At 39.6% G+C, this 17,175-nt stretch overlaps 1 protein-coding gene across 3 annotated transcripts in view; it reads left to right on the forward strand.

Annotated features, from left to right (window-relative positions):
- The first annotated feature begins 3,611 nt into the window (after positions 1 to 3,611).
- SH3GL3 (SH3 domain containing GRB2 like 3, endophilin A3) overlaps positions 3,612 to 17,175 on the forward strand; it is a 48,965-nt gene continuing 35,401 nt past the window's right edge. Inside the window, exons 1-2 of one of the 3 annotated variants that reach the window (XM_059858482.1) lie at positions 3,612 to 3,709; positions 7,398 to 7,511. In XM_059858482.1, coding sequence (XP_059714465.1) covers positions 7,437 to 7,511 — 75 coding nt within the window. In that variant the 5' untranslated portion in view covers positions 3,612 to 3,709; positions 7,398 to 7,436. Of the gene's footprint in view, positions 3,710 to 7,397; positions 7,512 to 8,599; positions 8,625 to 11,929; positions 12,051 to 17,175 lie in introns of those variants that run through there. The other 2 variants (XM_059858484.1, XM_059858483.1) reach the window with 2 other exon arrangements.

Here is a 17,175-nt window from a genome sequence, read left to right on the forward strand (position 1 = left end):
ATTCTCTTTTCTATCTATCCATTAATTTTGATTTGGAAAAGTTTCACTGGGATTTTCTGAAATTTCTGAATTTGTGTCTCACCTCCCTGTTCTAATGTAAGAACAGCCTCCCCATGCAATTTGTATCTCCCAGAAGCCAAAAATGCTGGAGTGATGGCCTGTCCTCACTTTGAAAGGAGACTGTGGTGCACTGCAGGAGATGTAGTTCGACAGGAATGTTCAATCTATACAGCAGATCAGGAGCCAAGAAATACTTGAACAGAGCTCCCACGGCTAAGCAGGGCTCTGAGCACCTCACTTAATCTGCAGTGTGACCACTCCCCACCTGTAAATTGACACACACTTCCTTGTTTCACAAAGGCTTCAGGAGGATAAAAATCTGTGAAAGTTATGAGATTCTCAGATACTGTGATAAGTCCCAGGATAAACAAATGTTGAATGCAAAACAGCAGCTTGCATGGTACATATTCAAGGGCATGTGGAATGAATTAGAAAGATGAAGAGAGGGAGCAAAAGAATGAGGATGGGAAGAAGCAGAAGGGAGGAAGGGTAGACAGAAACACTGCAAGTGTCACTGGAAGCTATGGGAGAATTACACTGAGTCCTGCACACTTTGGGCTCAAACCGCAAATATTCTTGGAAGTGTATATAAAGCAAACTGAGCCAACAGCTTAGTAAATGAGGTTTTTTGCAAAATTCCAATGTTGACATTTTTGTGAAGTGACCAAAGGAAACTCCCAAAGAAGGGATCTTACTGTGTGCATTTAGAGCATGAGTGGAGCTATTAAACCTAGGTTTTACTATCTCACAATAGTCTTTTTTGGAGGGAGAACAATATGGGCGTGTTAAGAAAAATAATTTTCTGTACTATGCCCTGCCAGTGGTGTGAGGGAAAAGGCAAGTCTGGATATAGGCATGTGTGGATCTGTAAATAATAGGCAATAAGGCCATACACAATTCCTTCATACACAATTCCTTAGCTGCCCTTTTTTTTTTTTTTTTTTTTTGTCTTGAGAACGCATATTCTGAAACTACATACTGAGAAAGGATTAATGGACTATTTTTTTGACAATGGAATATAAAGATTAACCATTCACTCATTAAAAAAACAAATTCATAAACACATTTTAGAACTGCAGGTTTAGCAATATGACAGATCAGTTAGAGAAACTGCTGCTGCTTTTCAAAGAACAGAAGAGTGTGGTCAGTTAAGAAGAGGAAGAGCGATTTGGCATGGCAAGAAAGAGGTGACAAAACTCAGAGGAGAAAATGTAGGATTCATGTATAGAAAGCTTTAATACAGTGATGCCATGTATATGGTTTTGTCTTACTACTGGAAAGTGTGGAAAGCCTGCCATTGGGATGGGGAGTGTGTGTCCTTTTTGCTCCAGAGCATACTGGATGTGATACATTCCTGTGCAGCAGGACAAAACTCCCAGCGAAGCTTTCCAAAAAAGATTTAGGCAATGCACAGTAATTTATGCTGGCTTTCTGCTCTAGAGGTCAAAATTGCCACTGGTCATACTAATGACAAGCCTCTGCTCGACTGCAGTGAAACAGCAGTGGCTGCAGATGAGCTGGGCTGATATTGCAAAACCTCTTTCAGCAGCAAGGAATGAGACTTAGGGTTAAATGGAATGAGCTGAAACAGATAGCTGCTCATGATTTGCTGAGGAATGTCTCAAAGTCACTCCAAGGTATCTAATGCTCATACCATTTACACTAGGCTGGGCTGCCCTAGAAGCAGATTAATATTTTGGGTTTTTTTTCCTCTTTGCAGTGATTCACTTTCTACTAAAAACAATGGCTCATAAGAAATAACTGGCTTAGGTACTTCTCTGTGTCCACTTTGCATATACATGCACTAGAGGCATCTTCAGCCCCACAATACCCAAAATCTCCTTGATATTTATAAACTTCAGAAGCGGATTTTAAAATGCTATTTAGATGGTGTTTGAAATCCTCTTAGGCTCCTCATCTGCATTTGTGTGTCTAGATTCCGTTTAAAATCTTGATGCTAGAAGCCTATGTGACACTTGAAATAGAACTTCAAAAATGTAGTTTTTATAGTCTGATTTTTATGAAAAATATTGTATTTTGAAATTCTTCAGTCAGAACTGTTAAGATAAAAACAATCCACAACTGAAAATAGTGACTTTATGTTGTATATTGAAGATTCTCTCTGCTGGTGACCAAGCATGGTAGATTTTGTGAGGCAAGATCATAAGCCTACTGAAATTAATAAAAACTCTTTGCTTTCAATGAGCTTCACATCACACCCTTCACTGAAGTATATCCAGATAGACTTACACACTGTTTACTGCATTTTATTTGAATGAAAGTGAAAACTAATGCAAGTGTCAAGAGAAAAACAGCTAAAAATTAAATGGGTAATAGACCTGCTGAACAACTGATGAAGGAGGTAGCTAAGTACCCAGAGGGGTTTGGAAGGAAAACAGCATGTATTGTTTGAATAAACTTGTTTAAAATAATGAAATGTGTCTAAGGTGCGTACAAGAAGTCCAGAAAGCCAACAAAGGGTTTTAATCATAGATAAATTTCAAAACACTATATTTTGGAATTAGTTGTCAAAATCCTTTGGTACAGAAATTAATAAATTCTCAATGGCATGACACATCTCATCACATGAATGAAATACAATAAGGCATATACTTTCCCATACCTTATGACTTCTCTTCACCACATCTGTTTAGCACAGTGGTTTTTAATTTTAGGATTTCACCACCACCATTCCCCCTTTCCTTCTGAAGCAGGCAGTGGGAGATCACTGCCATCTACAGATAGGCGATAGTATCACTAATGTTAGAGCAAATTGTTGGAACAGTTTCATGCTGGAACATTTTTCTCTTTTTCCCCTGAGCACTTGTCTCCTCAACCCTGCCTTCCTCTTAAAAAACTCCACAAAGTCACCCAACACACATTATCATTTCTTTGGCACCCTGATCATAATCACCCTCATTAAAGAAAAAGCATGGTATTGTAAGAATCTTAGAAGCCCTGTAATGTTTTAAGTCAAAGTTGAAAGGAAAAAAAAAAAAAAAAAAGGCAGGATTCACAAATGTGCTTTCCATTACTTATTATATTTGTCAAAACTTAGTATACATGTCAAAATTATAAATGTCTTCTTACAGCTTTCTCAGAAGGCAGCTGAGAGAAATAGCAAACTCTGTGGCCATTTGTGTAGATGGATTGAGTAAGTACCTGCTTTCCACGTTCCACTGCCTGGGTCATGGTTTCAAGGTGACACATCAGGAAAGACAAGCAAGTATGGCACTGCAGGAACAGCAGAGATACAGCTTAATCTCAATTTAATATCTTTTATTTTCTTCCTCCAAAGAAGGGATTAACAAAATTGATAAAGGTTCATGTTACTTTTATTGATTGTAGAAGAACCACATATCTGCAGACTATCAAAACTCATTACAATTAATATAACCTTAAAAAGAAAAATGAATAAAATTCCTAGCTTCCATCCTGTATCTTCTGTATTTAGATAGAACATTTTTTATGGTAACAAAAATGTTTATCAAACATGTCAGATATCCATTATTAAGACACAACATTCACTGTTTTTGAATCTCTTTCAATAGGTGCTGAATTCTTGGCATTACTGCCCATCTGACAACATTAAAAAATATTACAATCACAGATTTGGCTAATTAAAAGCAGTCCAGTGTCCCCATTAAGGGTAAGTTATTTGGCAGCTTGCATTTCCATTTCTGCCATGTTACACTTGATACAGTAAAGAAATTGATGGGCAGAACCAAAAATAACTATTTCCCTCTGAAATATCTAAGTGTAGGAATAGGCTCACTGAAATTATTTTTACCTATGAACTGGAGAATTTAAGTCTTCAAGAAATCACACAGCTGTAATATTTAGGTTAAAAAAAAATGCAGAAGCTAAATGCAGTAGAGTTAAAGCAATCTGTAATTGCAGGGGCTTTCATTTGCTGTCTGCCCAATGATTCTTACTTGCTTTCCAGGAGAGAGAAATTCCCTGGCTTGTTTGTCCTACTGTCTGTAGATTATCCTAGCAGCCAGAGTAGAATTCTCCTTTGATTTGGGAGTCCATTGCAGCACAATAATATGATTGCTTCAAGGACCATATTATTGTACTAGCAACACCAAACAAGTCTATTTTTGGACAAGTTCAAGGAAGAAAAGCAACAGTTAATCTGGTCTGATTATAGGGAAGGAGAGATCTCTGACTCTGAAAACCTTTACCATCATTGTTTTGCACAACCAGTTTCCCCTTGATAATCCTGTGCCCACTGAATTGCAGAAGATATGTCTGGTTTCCTTCAAAACTTCTGACAATTTGAAGCCAGCTCATAAGAGCAACTTTCAAAAAATACAGGCTGAAAGTTTAGGCCCTGCTGAAGTCAGTGGCAAAAGTCCTGTCAGCTTCAGTAAGGTCAGATTTTCATTTGTGATATTGATTCAGCTGCTACCTTTAAATATAACAGCTTTAAGGCTGTTTCTACAGAAAGTCAGTCAGGTGTGTTTATTGTTTTAAACCACACAATTTCTTTAGAAAAGTAAATATCTGAGTACCTTTACATTTCAACGAGCAAGATAGGAAGTCTGACAGGAGGCATGCCCATGTTTCACACATTTTTAAAATATATTTAATTGAAATGGTTTTATGGAAACTACAGAATGAGAGCTGCTTTTTTTTCCCCCTCTCCCTCTCAAAGGGCATTTCTATATGTAGCCAGGAGGTGGCATTCCTGGGTAACAGTTAAAGGAATTCGTACACACAATTTCGCTTTTGCATATGAGAGAGAAAAAGGCTTCTTACTATAGTGGTAGTTAGTCAATTAACTGAGGCTTAAACTATTGCAATAAATTTGCTTTATATATTCTTTGTTTTACGAGAAGTGGCAAAGTTCTCCAGTAGTAGACATTAATCTTCATGATGAGACAGCAGGGATCTGGCAAGTTATATCCATCTTCCTGTAAAGTATTTGATAGTAAAAGTCCTTGTCTTCAGTTACCTCGTTTTGTTCCTCCAAATAAGCCAGTTTGCAATAATTCATTGACCACAATAATACCCACTAAATACTGTTATAAGAGCAGTTAGGAAATCTGAAGGGGAAAAAACCCAGTTGAATTTTATCCAGTCAATGAATCTTAATCAGATTTTTCAAAGTCTGATCATTGCCATTTGTGATCCAGTTGGTCTATGGAGTATTGCCATATTTAACATCTGTGTCACATCATGCCTTTCCTGTTGCCTCATTGATCAACAGACAACATGTGATGTTTCCCAGATGTTCAAACACGGCAGATCCCAAAAGACCTATTAAATTACACTGAAAGCAAAACAACATCTATGTTGTAGAAGTTTTGTTAAATTCAGGTATGCCTGAATATTCACAAACTTGCTACAAGATACTTACTGATATTCAAATTGCTTTTACAAATCAGTCCAACTCTGAAATGTCTACATTGTGTGTTATAAAAGGACTCTGTGTCACAGAATTGATAAAATTTTCTGTTCTGCAATATAAAGCAAGTTAAAATAGAATTAAGCATTTACTTACACATGGAGAATATAAACCAATAGATTTTTTTACTTTATTTTACTATATGTCTCCTCTCACTACAGGCAATCTGTGTCCTTGCATATTTTTACTCAGATTTATTGATTTTTTTTTTTTCTCAGATAAAGCTGAATAAATAATGATTTTTTTAAAGCTTGTGCATTGCATTCTCTAAGCAAGGCAAGGCAGTTGTGCTGTTCTTCAGTGTGGCTTTTTTCCACTGAAAAACACCATTATAAAGATCAAGACTTACTAAGATATTACTTAAACCTTTGTTCTGTACCTGAATAACAGTGAAATGAAATTCTAGATGGGATTTCAGACAGCAAATGTGATCCAGCTTACACCAGCATGGTACAACATTCTGCTTTGAAACAGAATGATACCGTAGCTTATGATACGGTAACTTTAAAATTACTATGAATATCCTTCACACCTTTCTGAAGCTAGTGCTACTCTTTTAGCAACATTTCAACTTCATATTTTGTGCTGGCATTTTCAGCCATGAAAGTCTCAGCATTTTCTGATGAACAGAGGCAGCTGTATGCAGAAAATCAGTACCTTTATTTTGTCACCTGTGAATCAGCAGCACAGAGAACTCAGGTGCGATCTGTTTAAATCAAAGCAACATTTCTCCACATTACTACAATGACATCAAAAGTTTATTTTGCCTTACTCTTTAATAAGAAGGAACATAGCTACTCTAAAAAGGCCACCTCAGAGAGATGTTCCTTTTGTGCTTAATGATGACACCATGAACATTTGTTTTTCTTTTAAATCAAATAGGTTTTACAATAGGTTGTTTCTCCTTTCCCAGAAAAGAGGTTAAGAAATTCCAGCTCAGAAATGGCCACATATTTATTTTTGGTATTTTCCAATAGAGAAAGGGTTTTTTTTTTCCCCAACCCAGCCTTTCCTGGTGGATTTGTTACCTTTCTGTACCTCCATGAAGCAGCTGCCCCTGGACTCCGGCGCTCGGTTCCGCTGCTGTGCTCAGCCCGTGGCTCCCACGGTTGCCCCAGAGCAGCCCCACACAGGGATCTGCTCTGGGGGCTGCAGGCCCTGGAGGCAACACTTCCACAGAGAGATCAAGCAGCCAGCTCATGGGAAGTAATGCTGCTGCACTGACTACAATGAGATTCGAAGTTTAAGTGGTGGTTTTTTTCCGATTTGGTCAGAAAATGGAAATGTTTCTATTTAGGGCAAGAGACTTATTCAAAGGAAAACATCTTACAGGTTTTTTTCAATAGTTTGTCAAGTTGAAAACTGCAAGGAAGGAGGAAATAAAAATTTGTAATGCTGGATTAATAATACTCCAGTATTTTCAGGTTTGTCTCCTCTGTGGAGTAATTTTGGACAGTCACATCTTTACTTCAGTTTACACACATAATGAATTTTTGGTGAGCAGTCTAGTTGCTTGTCTGAGAGCACTGAGTGCCCAGGTACATGCTAATTACAAAACCTTTTTTGCTTTAGTGATACCAGGAACAACACAGGCACCTAAAAATTATAAGATCTCCAAGTTGGAGCTGTCCAGGAGTCCATCCACATGGTATAATGTGCAAGATTAGAACTTATAATTTTTAGAGAATTCAGAATGAAAGAGCTGCATACACAAAAAATGGAGGTTGTTGAGTTTTTAAAATTAGAGAATCTACTTATAGTACAGACTGTACAGATATGTGACTTTAAAAAAATACTCTGTCTAGATTTTGAACTCACCTGAATTGTTTAGATGTCTTTTTAAAAGAAACACATAATTAGAACCATCTTTATTATTTAATAACAGAAGACCTAACAAACTTTGTTTTGTTACTGACACTTGCAGAACAACAGCCAGGGACTTAGTAAAGTGAGGACAGAAGGTATGTGCAGTATCATGGAGAAGCATGTGGAATACAAACACAGGAAGGAGACAAGAAAAGCAAAGATCTGCATAAAGGTAAAGCAACACATATGGAAAGTCAGCTTGAGAAGAACAGTCACATATGCCAAAGATAATTCACCAGCTACATTTAGTTAGAAGATCTGGGGAGCAAACATAAGCATCCTAAACAACTGCAGTAGGTTAGCCAGAGTGTCTGCTGGCCCCAGGGTCACATATTCCTGCTCTAACTGCCAGCAGTGTCCCTTTGGAATGAGGAGCTTTCCAAGTGCTGGCCAGTGCTGGCTGTGGAAGGAAAACTGTCTGTTCTTTTCCGTTTCTCATGATTTCTTATGAAATGTATACTGCAATGTAAAGCCCTTTCAGAAATACCTGAGCCAGTTGATCTGTGCAGAATGTGCTGATCTGCAGAATTGCTTGGTTGTGTGCTAGAAACAAAAATGTAGTGTTGGCCTGCTGCTGCACATGAACACATCTTTGTGTGACCAATTCTTTTTGTTTAATTATAGATAATTATTTCATTTAAATGTATAGAAAAGCTGCTAAAACAGCCACTTGAGATATCCTTACCATCCTGGGCATATATTGCAGAAGGATTTTCTTCTGTTCTTGTTATTGGGGTCATTTGCTGTTGGCATTGCTTTCACAGTGTCAGCTCCCAAGTTTGTTGTGTGACATCTGTAAAATAATGAAATGGATGACATTTCACCAAGTGTTCTAGTCCTTTGGATTTCACTCTGGAACGCTGTGTTTTATCTTCATTTTCTTGGGTCAAAACTTAAGAATCAGTGTAAATTGAGTTTAGTAATCCCCCCCTTTTTCTAGAATTGTCAAACTAGATGAATCTGAGCCCGCTTTACTTTGAAGGCTTTCTACAACTTTGTTCTTGTAGAGTAGGTTATTGGCCAGCTGTTCTTTCAAATGGCATTGTTTTCCTAGGAACTATCTTTTCCAAATGCTTGTTTTCTAAACAATAATTTTCAAGTATGGCCTCTTCCTGTGACCAAAACCACAGCCTATTGCCACAATTTTGATGACTAACATGAAAGCTAACTAGGTAATCTGCACTGTCATTACATACAGATAATCCTTACAGACCGTTAATGGATACCACACCATGTCTGAGAGTCTTGCTCACTGTCGTTTGCAGTTGCTCTTGTCCTGGCTCAGGTGAGTACATCCAAAGTCTCCTTCTAATGCCTTGTGTTGAAATGCATTGCATCATAAGCTGATGCACAGTAATTTATCTTTTCCTCAAGGCCTAAATATTAAAAAAAAAAGCTTTAATAATGCAGTCAGCGTGGCCCAGTATCAAATAAAATAGAATTTCATTGCAACTCATATTTCCTCCCTTTCTTGATGTTTTCTTTTATGGCAGTAACCACCAAAGACCCAGACTATATTTCAATGACAGTTTTCATTATTTTTAAGAGACATTCAAATGAATGTGAATGTAGTTGGCTTCAAATTCCAAGTAAATTTAAATACTAAGATGCCTCGAGATAACTTAAAAAATACTTCTAGTTTTCATTTTGCTGGAAAGCTAATACTTTGTGTGGCTGCTACTGCAATTTCAGCTGTTACAAGTAAGATGATTTGTTCATTGAAAACCAAACACCTATAAGATTGTTTATCATATCTTTAGATTGAGTTTCTGATGACAGTGTTTTCTCCATAGTATTAACCACACTAAAATGCAAGTGAATTATAAATTTAACCTTTTATTCAAGACTCTATCTTGTTTGAATTTCTCAGGACCAATTTTCAGGCACAGTTCTCCCATGTGAGCAGGCAGTGCATATTTTCTAGTCACTACCTTGATTTGAGCCCAGTTAGGAGTTCTCAGTTTGTGCAAATTCCATTGTCCATTTTAGCACACCTGATTCAGTAATATGCTGGAGCCATTATGAATTCCTCTCATGCACTTTAATGTTTCCTGAGTAGTGGAAGTGTAATTGTTGTTTGAATAGCCAGACATCTAGAACTTTTGTCCTGAAGGCCCCCTCTGTGAAGCATTTTTCACTCTGCCCTTGTAGTGCTATGCCCTAGCCTGTCTTCTACCTCTAACAACTTTAATAGAAGCTTTTTCTCTGTAATATCAGTATTTATCTGAACCACTCCCCAGATTTTTTGGAGTACTTCTCATTTCTCTAATTTTGTAGACTAAATCACCAACTTTGCATAAAACTTAAGGATTATCACCCAGCAAATTACAATCCCTTTTTTTCCATGAGATATAACTATGTGATTATAAGGCCTTCTAGACATTCCTTAGCCACTGTGTCTTGCTGGCTACAAGCTATAACTTTTACTTGTATCTGAACAGAATACCAGTGTCTTTCAGGGTTCCTCCACCAAGTCATCAGTACCTGGACTACGCAAGTTGGCTCATTAATTAGGTTTTCATCTTGTCTGTATCACTGAGCAATTAGGCTATGAAGTGAAATTCCCACAGGGCATTTCCCACTCGCAAATTCTTGTACCTCTTCAGCAGAGACAACATGGCTGCTATCCTTGGGCTACAAGCAGTATTTTTTTTTAAAAAAAAAGCATTTATAGACATACAGTCTTACTAAAGTTCTTTATCTAATCCAGTTTTACAGCTAACACCCACAGCTGCTTCATAATCCATTCATTCCCCTCCACAGTGATTTATTTCAAACTCCTTCCTTATTTGCTCTGGTCCAGCCGTTCCTAAAGCTGAAGATTAACCAAAGCTGCCTTGTCTCCCTAATTCCATAGTACAGTAAGAGCTTGCTTTAATTCCTTTCATGGAGCTCAAATATCCTAGTTTAGGCCTTATTTCCACACCTGAGGTGTCTACAAACGTGTCACTAATTTAAGCCATAACTAATTTGGCCCTGACAGTTAACATCTTGCTGCCAGTTTCAGTAAGGGAGGAGAAACAACTGCTGAAATCAGGTATCTGTGGTGGAATCATGTTTACTTGGAAGGAGGCCAAAAATGCTCTTTCCCTAGACACAGGTGGCACCAGATAACATGGTGATGGCAGGCTTCTTTCAAACATTACCAAATCCCTCAAGGACTTCACCTAACAGTTTGTCTTCCAGAGCAAATGTTCACTGGTGCTCTCCTCTTTGCTTTCTCTTCTGCCTCTCCTCTACAGAGTCCTTTGTCAAGTAACAGCCAGATCTTTAACTCATTAATGTGTTTGTCTTTACACTTAGTTTCTTAGTGGTGTAATAATTTTTCCTAAGAAGTGGGAACAGTGATTCCATTCTCCCAAATTACGGTGCGACAACCAGTATGAAAGTTCTTGTATTTTTTCTTCTTTGCTGTTCTAAAGAAGTAACTCTAACACACTGAATGTTTTTCTCTCCCAACCCAATCAAAATGCAGTGAGCATGACAGTGAGTAACAGAGAGCCCTGCTGCAGCCAGCAGAGCTTATCTCTGAACTGCTCCCCAGGTCCCTGCATAAGTTCCAGCTGAATTATAACTCCCAAGTATCCTTACAGCCAGGATCAAGCAGCATTATCACAGAGCTTATCTTCCCCAGAATCTGAGCATCGCTTGGAATTGCTCTACCATGAAGGCAGAGCCACATCTCTAATTTATATCAGCACATTCCTGATACACAGTCATATTTCAGTATATAATCAGTAAATCCCTCATGTAACAACCAACCAAACAACTAAAACATCTTTTTCTAGTCTTCCTTCTCTTCTGAGGGAGAGACTGTGCCCTTTGGAACCCTGAGCAGCATCACTGCAGGTATGGAGCCACACTACCAAGTGGATTTTTTTCGGGTGCACAGCACCAGCCAGATGTGTTCAGGGCTGCTGCAAGAGCTTTCATGTTTTGAGAGCTATAATTGAATTACCACTTACAGTAATGGACCTGAGGTTAATGAGCTCAGCCAGAGATGCTCCGTTGAACCACAAGAAATAATGAGACATTTTCAGCCTTATTAGAAATAAGACAGATGAAACCAGGCAGCTGACTGGCCTTTTGGTGCCGGGGCTGTGCACCCCACCGGCGGGTGCCCTGCGGGTGCCCGGGCGGTGCTGCCCACGGGTGGGGTGCCTGTGGATGCTCTGAGGATGCCGGGCGGTGCTCCCCGTAGGAGGGATGCCGTGTGGATGTCCTGTGGGTGCCCGGGCGGTGCTCCCCGTAGGAGGGATGCCGTGTGGATGTCCTGTGGGTGCCCGGGCGGTGCTCCCCGTAGGAGGGATGCCGTGTGGATGTCCTGTGGGTACCCGGGCAGTGCTCCCCGCCGCCGCCGTGCCCTCGCCGGGCCAGCGCAGCCCCCGCCCGGCTCCCGCCGCTGTCTCCATGCGACAGCGCAGCGTGGGCGTCTCCCAGCGTTTCATTTGCATAGCCCGGCGAACGGCCAATAGGAGGGCGGCGTTGCCACCACATTTGCATGTGGCCGGGCGGCGGCCAATGGGGCGGCGGCGGCCGGGCGCGCGGAGGGCGATGCTCCCGGCGGCGCGCGGGCGGCGCAGCGCGAGGCCGGGCCGGGCGCGGGGACCTGCCGGGCGCGGGCGGCCCTGGGCCCGGGCGGCCGCGGGGCAGCGGCGGCGGGACCATGTCGGTGGCGGGGCTCAAGAAGCAGTTCCACAAAGCCAGCCAGGTAGGGGGGCCGCGGCGGGGCCGGCCGGGCTTTGCTGTTGATGGGCGGCTCGCCCAGCGCCCGCTCCCGCACGGGCGGCGGGTCCCCCCTCCGTCTGTGGCAGCATCACCCTGGCACCCCTGGAGTGTTTCCTTCAGCGTTACCTCCGCGTCCTGCGCTTGTGGTTTTGCCTGTCAGCTTCCTGTGCTGTTCTCACAGCAGAAGGTTGCCCCTTCCATTCTTTTGCTTGGGGCTTCAGGTCTTTCCTTTAGTTAATAATATTTGTTATTTACGGGTGGGTTCGTGGTCGTGTTTTGAGGCCTCAGTTAAAGCTACAGCCTGTATGGGAGCAGCTTTCCCCTAAAGAGTTCATTGTTTTGATCTGCCACGAATGGCTGGTTTGTTATCCTACCTGGAACGCCCTGTATTTGTCCTGTAGAGGGTATCAGATGTTTCTAGAGTTTTCCCTTCTTTTCTAGGTCCTGTACTCTTTACCTTCTCTAGAGTGAATCTTCATCTTCTGACCCCTTTATCTCTTTCCTCTTTTATATGTGCTTTGCTTTAATAGTTTAACTGGTTTCTTTTAAGAGAGAAGCACCTCTCTGCCAAGCAGGAAGAGTGGTTGAATTCCATGGCAGGATGGTGCCAGTGCCAAACGCTGCATTGATGCAGGGGCCTCAGGATGTGGCTGCAGTGGGATTCTTCCACTGAATGTTTTTGGAAGTCTCAGCTGCTTTGCTTGCTCATTCCAAGTCAAAGAGATCTATATTTCTGCAGTCTGTCATTAATGATAATCGTAATATCGAAATTAGTGTCTGTGACCTGTTCAGTAAAATCTGACAGCTGTTCTTGTCTTGGTGAGAGTGAGGAAAATAAAGGTTCTTTGAGTGCTTGCCTGTTGTCTTTCTAGGTCTTCCTTCAGCTATGTAGCTTGTCAGCAGCCCAAGTGCAGAATCTGCACTTTGTTTGGATACAGAGATGCTAAATATTTGTATCTAATGTTTCAGTAGTGTGCTCTCTTTCATGGAATGTACTGTTCCTGAAAAATGTTGTGAATTGGTATCTTTTAGTTAACTTTCACTGTTCCTTTGAGAAAATGCTGGATCTGTAGAGTAAGCAAATCCAAGGACAATTTATTAAAGACTTTGGCTTGTTTTGCATCTGATATGCTGGTAAGTGATGCAGCCTTTGCTGTAGTGAGTTTGTAAATCAGGAAACAGATGATACTTAATTGAGGAAGTTTGAAAGGTAACCACAGCAAGAGCCCTCTTGTCTAGCAACTGGTAACAGTGCAGGTTACTTAATCCTGCTCAGATGTCAGGTAAACAAACAAACAAAAGGATGGATGGGATCTGATAACGGTAGTAATAATGACAGAAAGGAGCTGTAGAATATATTGAATTTGACTGCATTTATTGGAAAGTTGTGGTATGACTTCCAATATTCCATACAGTAAGGAACTGCAATGCATAACTCATTAGAATATTCTTCTTGTCAGGGTGGGTCAAAGGTAAAATTTCAACTTATTTTCAAATGCAAGAAACTTTAAATCAGCTGATTGAAAAAGTCTGTCATTATTAGGAAATTAAAGTTCAGGAATAAAATACTGGTTGGTTTTTTTGGGTTTTTTTGGTACATAAGGTAACAGAAGGCACTTCTTAAAAGTTCATTCTGTAAGAATTCAGATAGGATGTTGGGCAAAATACTAGTGGGAAAATAACAGAAGAAACAGCATATATATGTAGTGGATCTAAACAGCCATGTCTAAACAAAGGAACTGCTTATCTCTGGCACACAGAGGCACAGTCATGCATGGATGTATAAAGTTAGTGAACTAACAAAAATAAGGTGGGACATGAAAAATGGTAATATTGGGATTCCATCTTTTAGAAGAATTCTTTTACAAAATGCTAAAGCAAGAAGATGCAGAGCATGAGAGGTATTTCTCTACAGAAGATTTGTTAAATTTCCAAGTACTGTGGGATCACTTAAGGAGACAGAGACCTTTGTGTATTGAGTGGATGAAAGATGCCAGTGGTAACTGTTAACAGCAGAGACAGGCATTGCTTGGGGAAAGAATGAAATTAATTCCTTTAGTGTTCCCAAAGGAGAATGGGGGCAGATGACAAAAACTGGCAAATGTCCCAGAGGACATTGAGGAATACTGGAGGGAATGAGACTACTGTCAGGACATGTGATTAAGGAATAAGAATAATATTTGAAAGCTGACAGAACCTAAGGACAAAAAATCTGAAGGCTGAAGCAAGTGTATTAAGACAGTCTGTATTTGACAGTTCAGTCAGAAATGTGACTAAATACCAAAAATTACAAGATACATATATACTATTTCCATGCTAAAGCAGACTTCTATTCAATGGAAATAAATTACAATTCTAAATGAAATATAGAGTAGTATAGATACATATATAAAGATTAGGTAAAACAAATGGAGTTACTGTAAACTCTGCTTGCTCTTACTGAACCGCTGAGCTTTTTTGCAAAAAACTGCATTTCAGTTTTGTGCTTGTAAAAAGCCTCTGTATGTACAGCTTTTGTTGACTAGTGGTGATCACCTTTGTGTGTAGGCTTAAATTCTAAGTGCAGGAGTCCAGGAAAACAAAAATTACTTATGATTTGATACATGCATTTGAGGTTTCTGGGATGTTTGTCTGATGCTTGTCAGCTTGGTTTGTCTGAAATTACACTTACGTAAATAAGTGTTTGCTTTATGAAAGGTCAGCAGCTAACTTTTTATGGTTACTAATGCCCTTGCCAAAATCAGGTGTGACAAGCTATTGCAAACTTGGCTGGTGTAGTAAAAATCACCATGGGTCTCTTTGTAATCCAGTAATTCAGAGGAAGTGTTTAGATGGTTTTCCCCTAGAATTTTTTACCCAGTTGCATTTTTTTCCACTGAAAATTGCATGTTTGGTTTTCACTGAAGTGTCAGGCAGTGATATCTAAAAGACAGCTCTTGTGTTACACATCTGACACAAGATGAGTAGAGTTTGAGCTGTTGTTCTGTACATAAAGCTGCAGTGCTACTCCATTATCTGTTCCCTAATGATTTCTTCCCCTGGTGTCATGGCATGGATAGACTCGAAGCTGGGATGTATCTCAAAGTTTCTGTGTCTGTTATGAAGTGATAACCCCCTTCATGTTAGTAGAATTTTTTTTACTATGCTTTCTAGTTAGGTTATAAGTTTAAATTGAAGTTCTTTAATTGAAAGTGTACTGCAATGAGGATCTCTTCCATTCTCTCCATTAAATATCAGTGATGATTCCTTGAGTATAACTCATTTAACACATGAAATACCAAGCAGAACCTGTGAAGTGTCTTACCACCTCTCACTGGCTGATAAGCAATGGCAGGCTGTTTCCAGGGCTGATTAATTCATGTGCAACTCCCGTGAAATTCAGCTTTTTAAAAATTATATATATTTTTAATTAAGTTTTGTGGAGTTGTGTTTGCAGTGAGAGTTTGTGTCCTGTTGCTTTCAGCCCCTGCCAGATCAGATCTGTTTTCCTGTTTTCAGTTTGAAAGCTTTTGATGTAGGTGTGTGTATCTGCCTGCTGCTTCTGCAGGCCTGCCTCTTGTGATGGTTGTGCATGTGGGATAACCCAGGTGGTGGGAGGACTGCATCTTCTGGAGTGGGCTGGGAGTATTTTTAGAGCTTAGAAAAGTAGGAAGCACAAAGAGTGAATAAGAAAGCCTTAACAGGTGTCAGATGCATTTCTAATTTCTGCTGTGCTCTAAAACCACGGCCAGGCTAGGATCCTTGTGTAAAGATGTATGATTTTTCCAAGTGCTTGGAGGCTGGTGAGCTCAGAACCTCCCTCTCTTAGGATGTTTTGAAAGCTCAGTCATGATACTGCCATAGGAAATCTGTTGATTTTGAATTCACACTTTTCTTAAAAATATTTTTTAAATTAATTGTAGCTGAAGGCTGTGTATAGAAGCACTTTCACTTTCAACAGCTTATTCATGTTGTATTTCTTAGGCTTAGGTTCTCAGAGGTAGTGGAAAGTAATGCTTTTCTGAGGAAACACATCTGCCAGTATTCACAATTATTGTCTTATTTGTAATGTGGTCAACAGCTACTGTAGCCTCTGCAGACTGGGTTCTTAAACCTTCTCCCATTGTCAGTGAAGGAAGAGAGGCTCCAAGAGAGGGTGAGCCAGGAGCTGGTTCTGTTGTCTATCTAGTTCATCTCCTTTTATAGACAGAGCCTAAGGGGAAGCAGATTTTCTAACCAAAACAACCAAAATCTGTTACTACTTTTTTGTTTTCTGAAAGTGATTTAACCTAGTGTAATAAATATATAAATAATATGCTCTATGTTTTAATTTTTATGTATCCTGAATGGCATTTGTCTTTTCAACTGTTGCATTTTTTTAGCAATTTTTAAATGGCCTTTTTCTGGTTTTAAATATTTTTTAAGCTTTCAGCTGTCACCAACAGTTGCAGGGATGCTACTTCATATATCCCAGATTTCTGCTTTTTCTCCATTGATTTGTGTAGCATTTTGATCCCATCTGTTGGAGTGAAAGCCAGATCAGAATCAAGACCACCTTGTTCCTCAGACAGAATAAGTTGTGTGATTGGATTTTGTTGTTAGTTTACTAGAGGTGGTGGTGGTGGTTTTTGGTGATTTTTTTTTTCTTGTTCTCTTGACTATTTTTCTTTTCTGTTATGCTATAGATATTAGCCTAGACATAATATTTAAGCCTCTTTTAATGTCCATGTTGACATTGAGTTAATACACAAAAAACTTCAATTACACGAGGGCTTGATAGCAAAGGAAGTACTTTGGTAAACTTTATACAAGGAGAACCTGAACTTGACAGTGAGAAATGAAAGGAAGTTTTATTGTCTACAACTACTTATATTTATTTCCTAGGACTATAAGCTGTTATCATACAGTGTGTTAGAGATACTGTCCTTTCACAGCCAGTGTGAATTGGGCATGATAAATCCATGTCAGTAGTGCAGAGAAAGCTTCTGTCCTGTTTCTAGTTTTTATGAGATAGTTGGATTTACTTTTCTTCACATCTTACAGAATTGTGGAAGAAGGACAGTGGTGAAAAGGACAATAGAATTTAGTTTCTTGTCTGATACGTTTTTAAATGAGTAACTGTACTTCTA

This window comes from Haemorhous mexicanus, chromosome 13 (genome assembly GCF_027477595.1).
Source record: "Haemorhous mexicanus isolate bHaeMex1 chromosome 13, bHaeMex1.pri, whole genome shotgun sequence".
In the NCBI taxonomy this organism is placed as follows: domain Eukaryota; kingdom Metazoa; phylum Chordata; class Aves; order Passeriformes; family Fringillidae; genus Haemorhous; species Haemorhous mexicanus.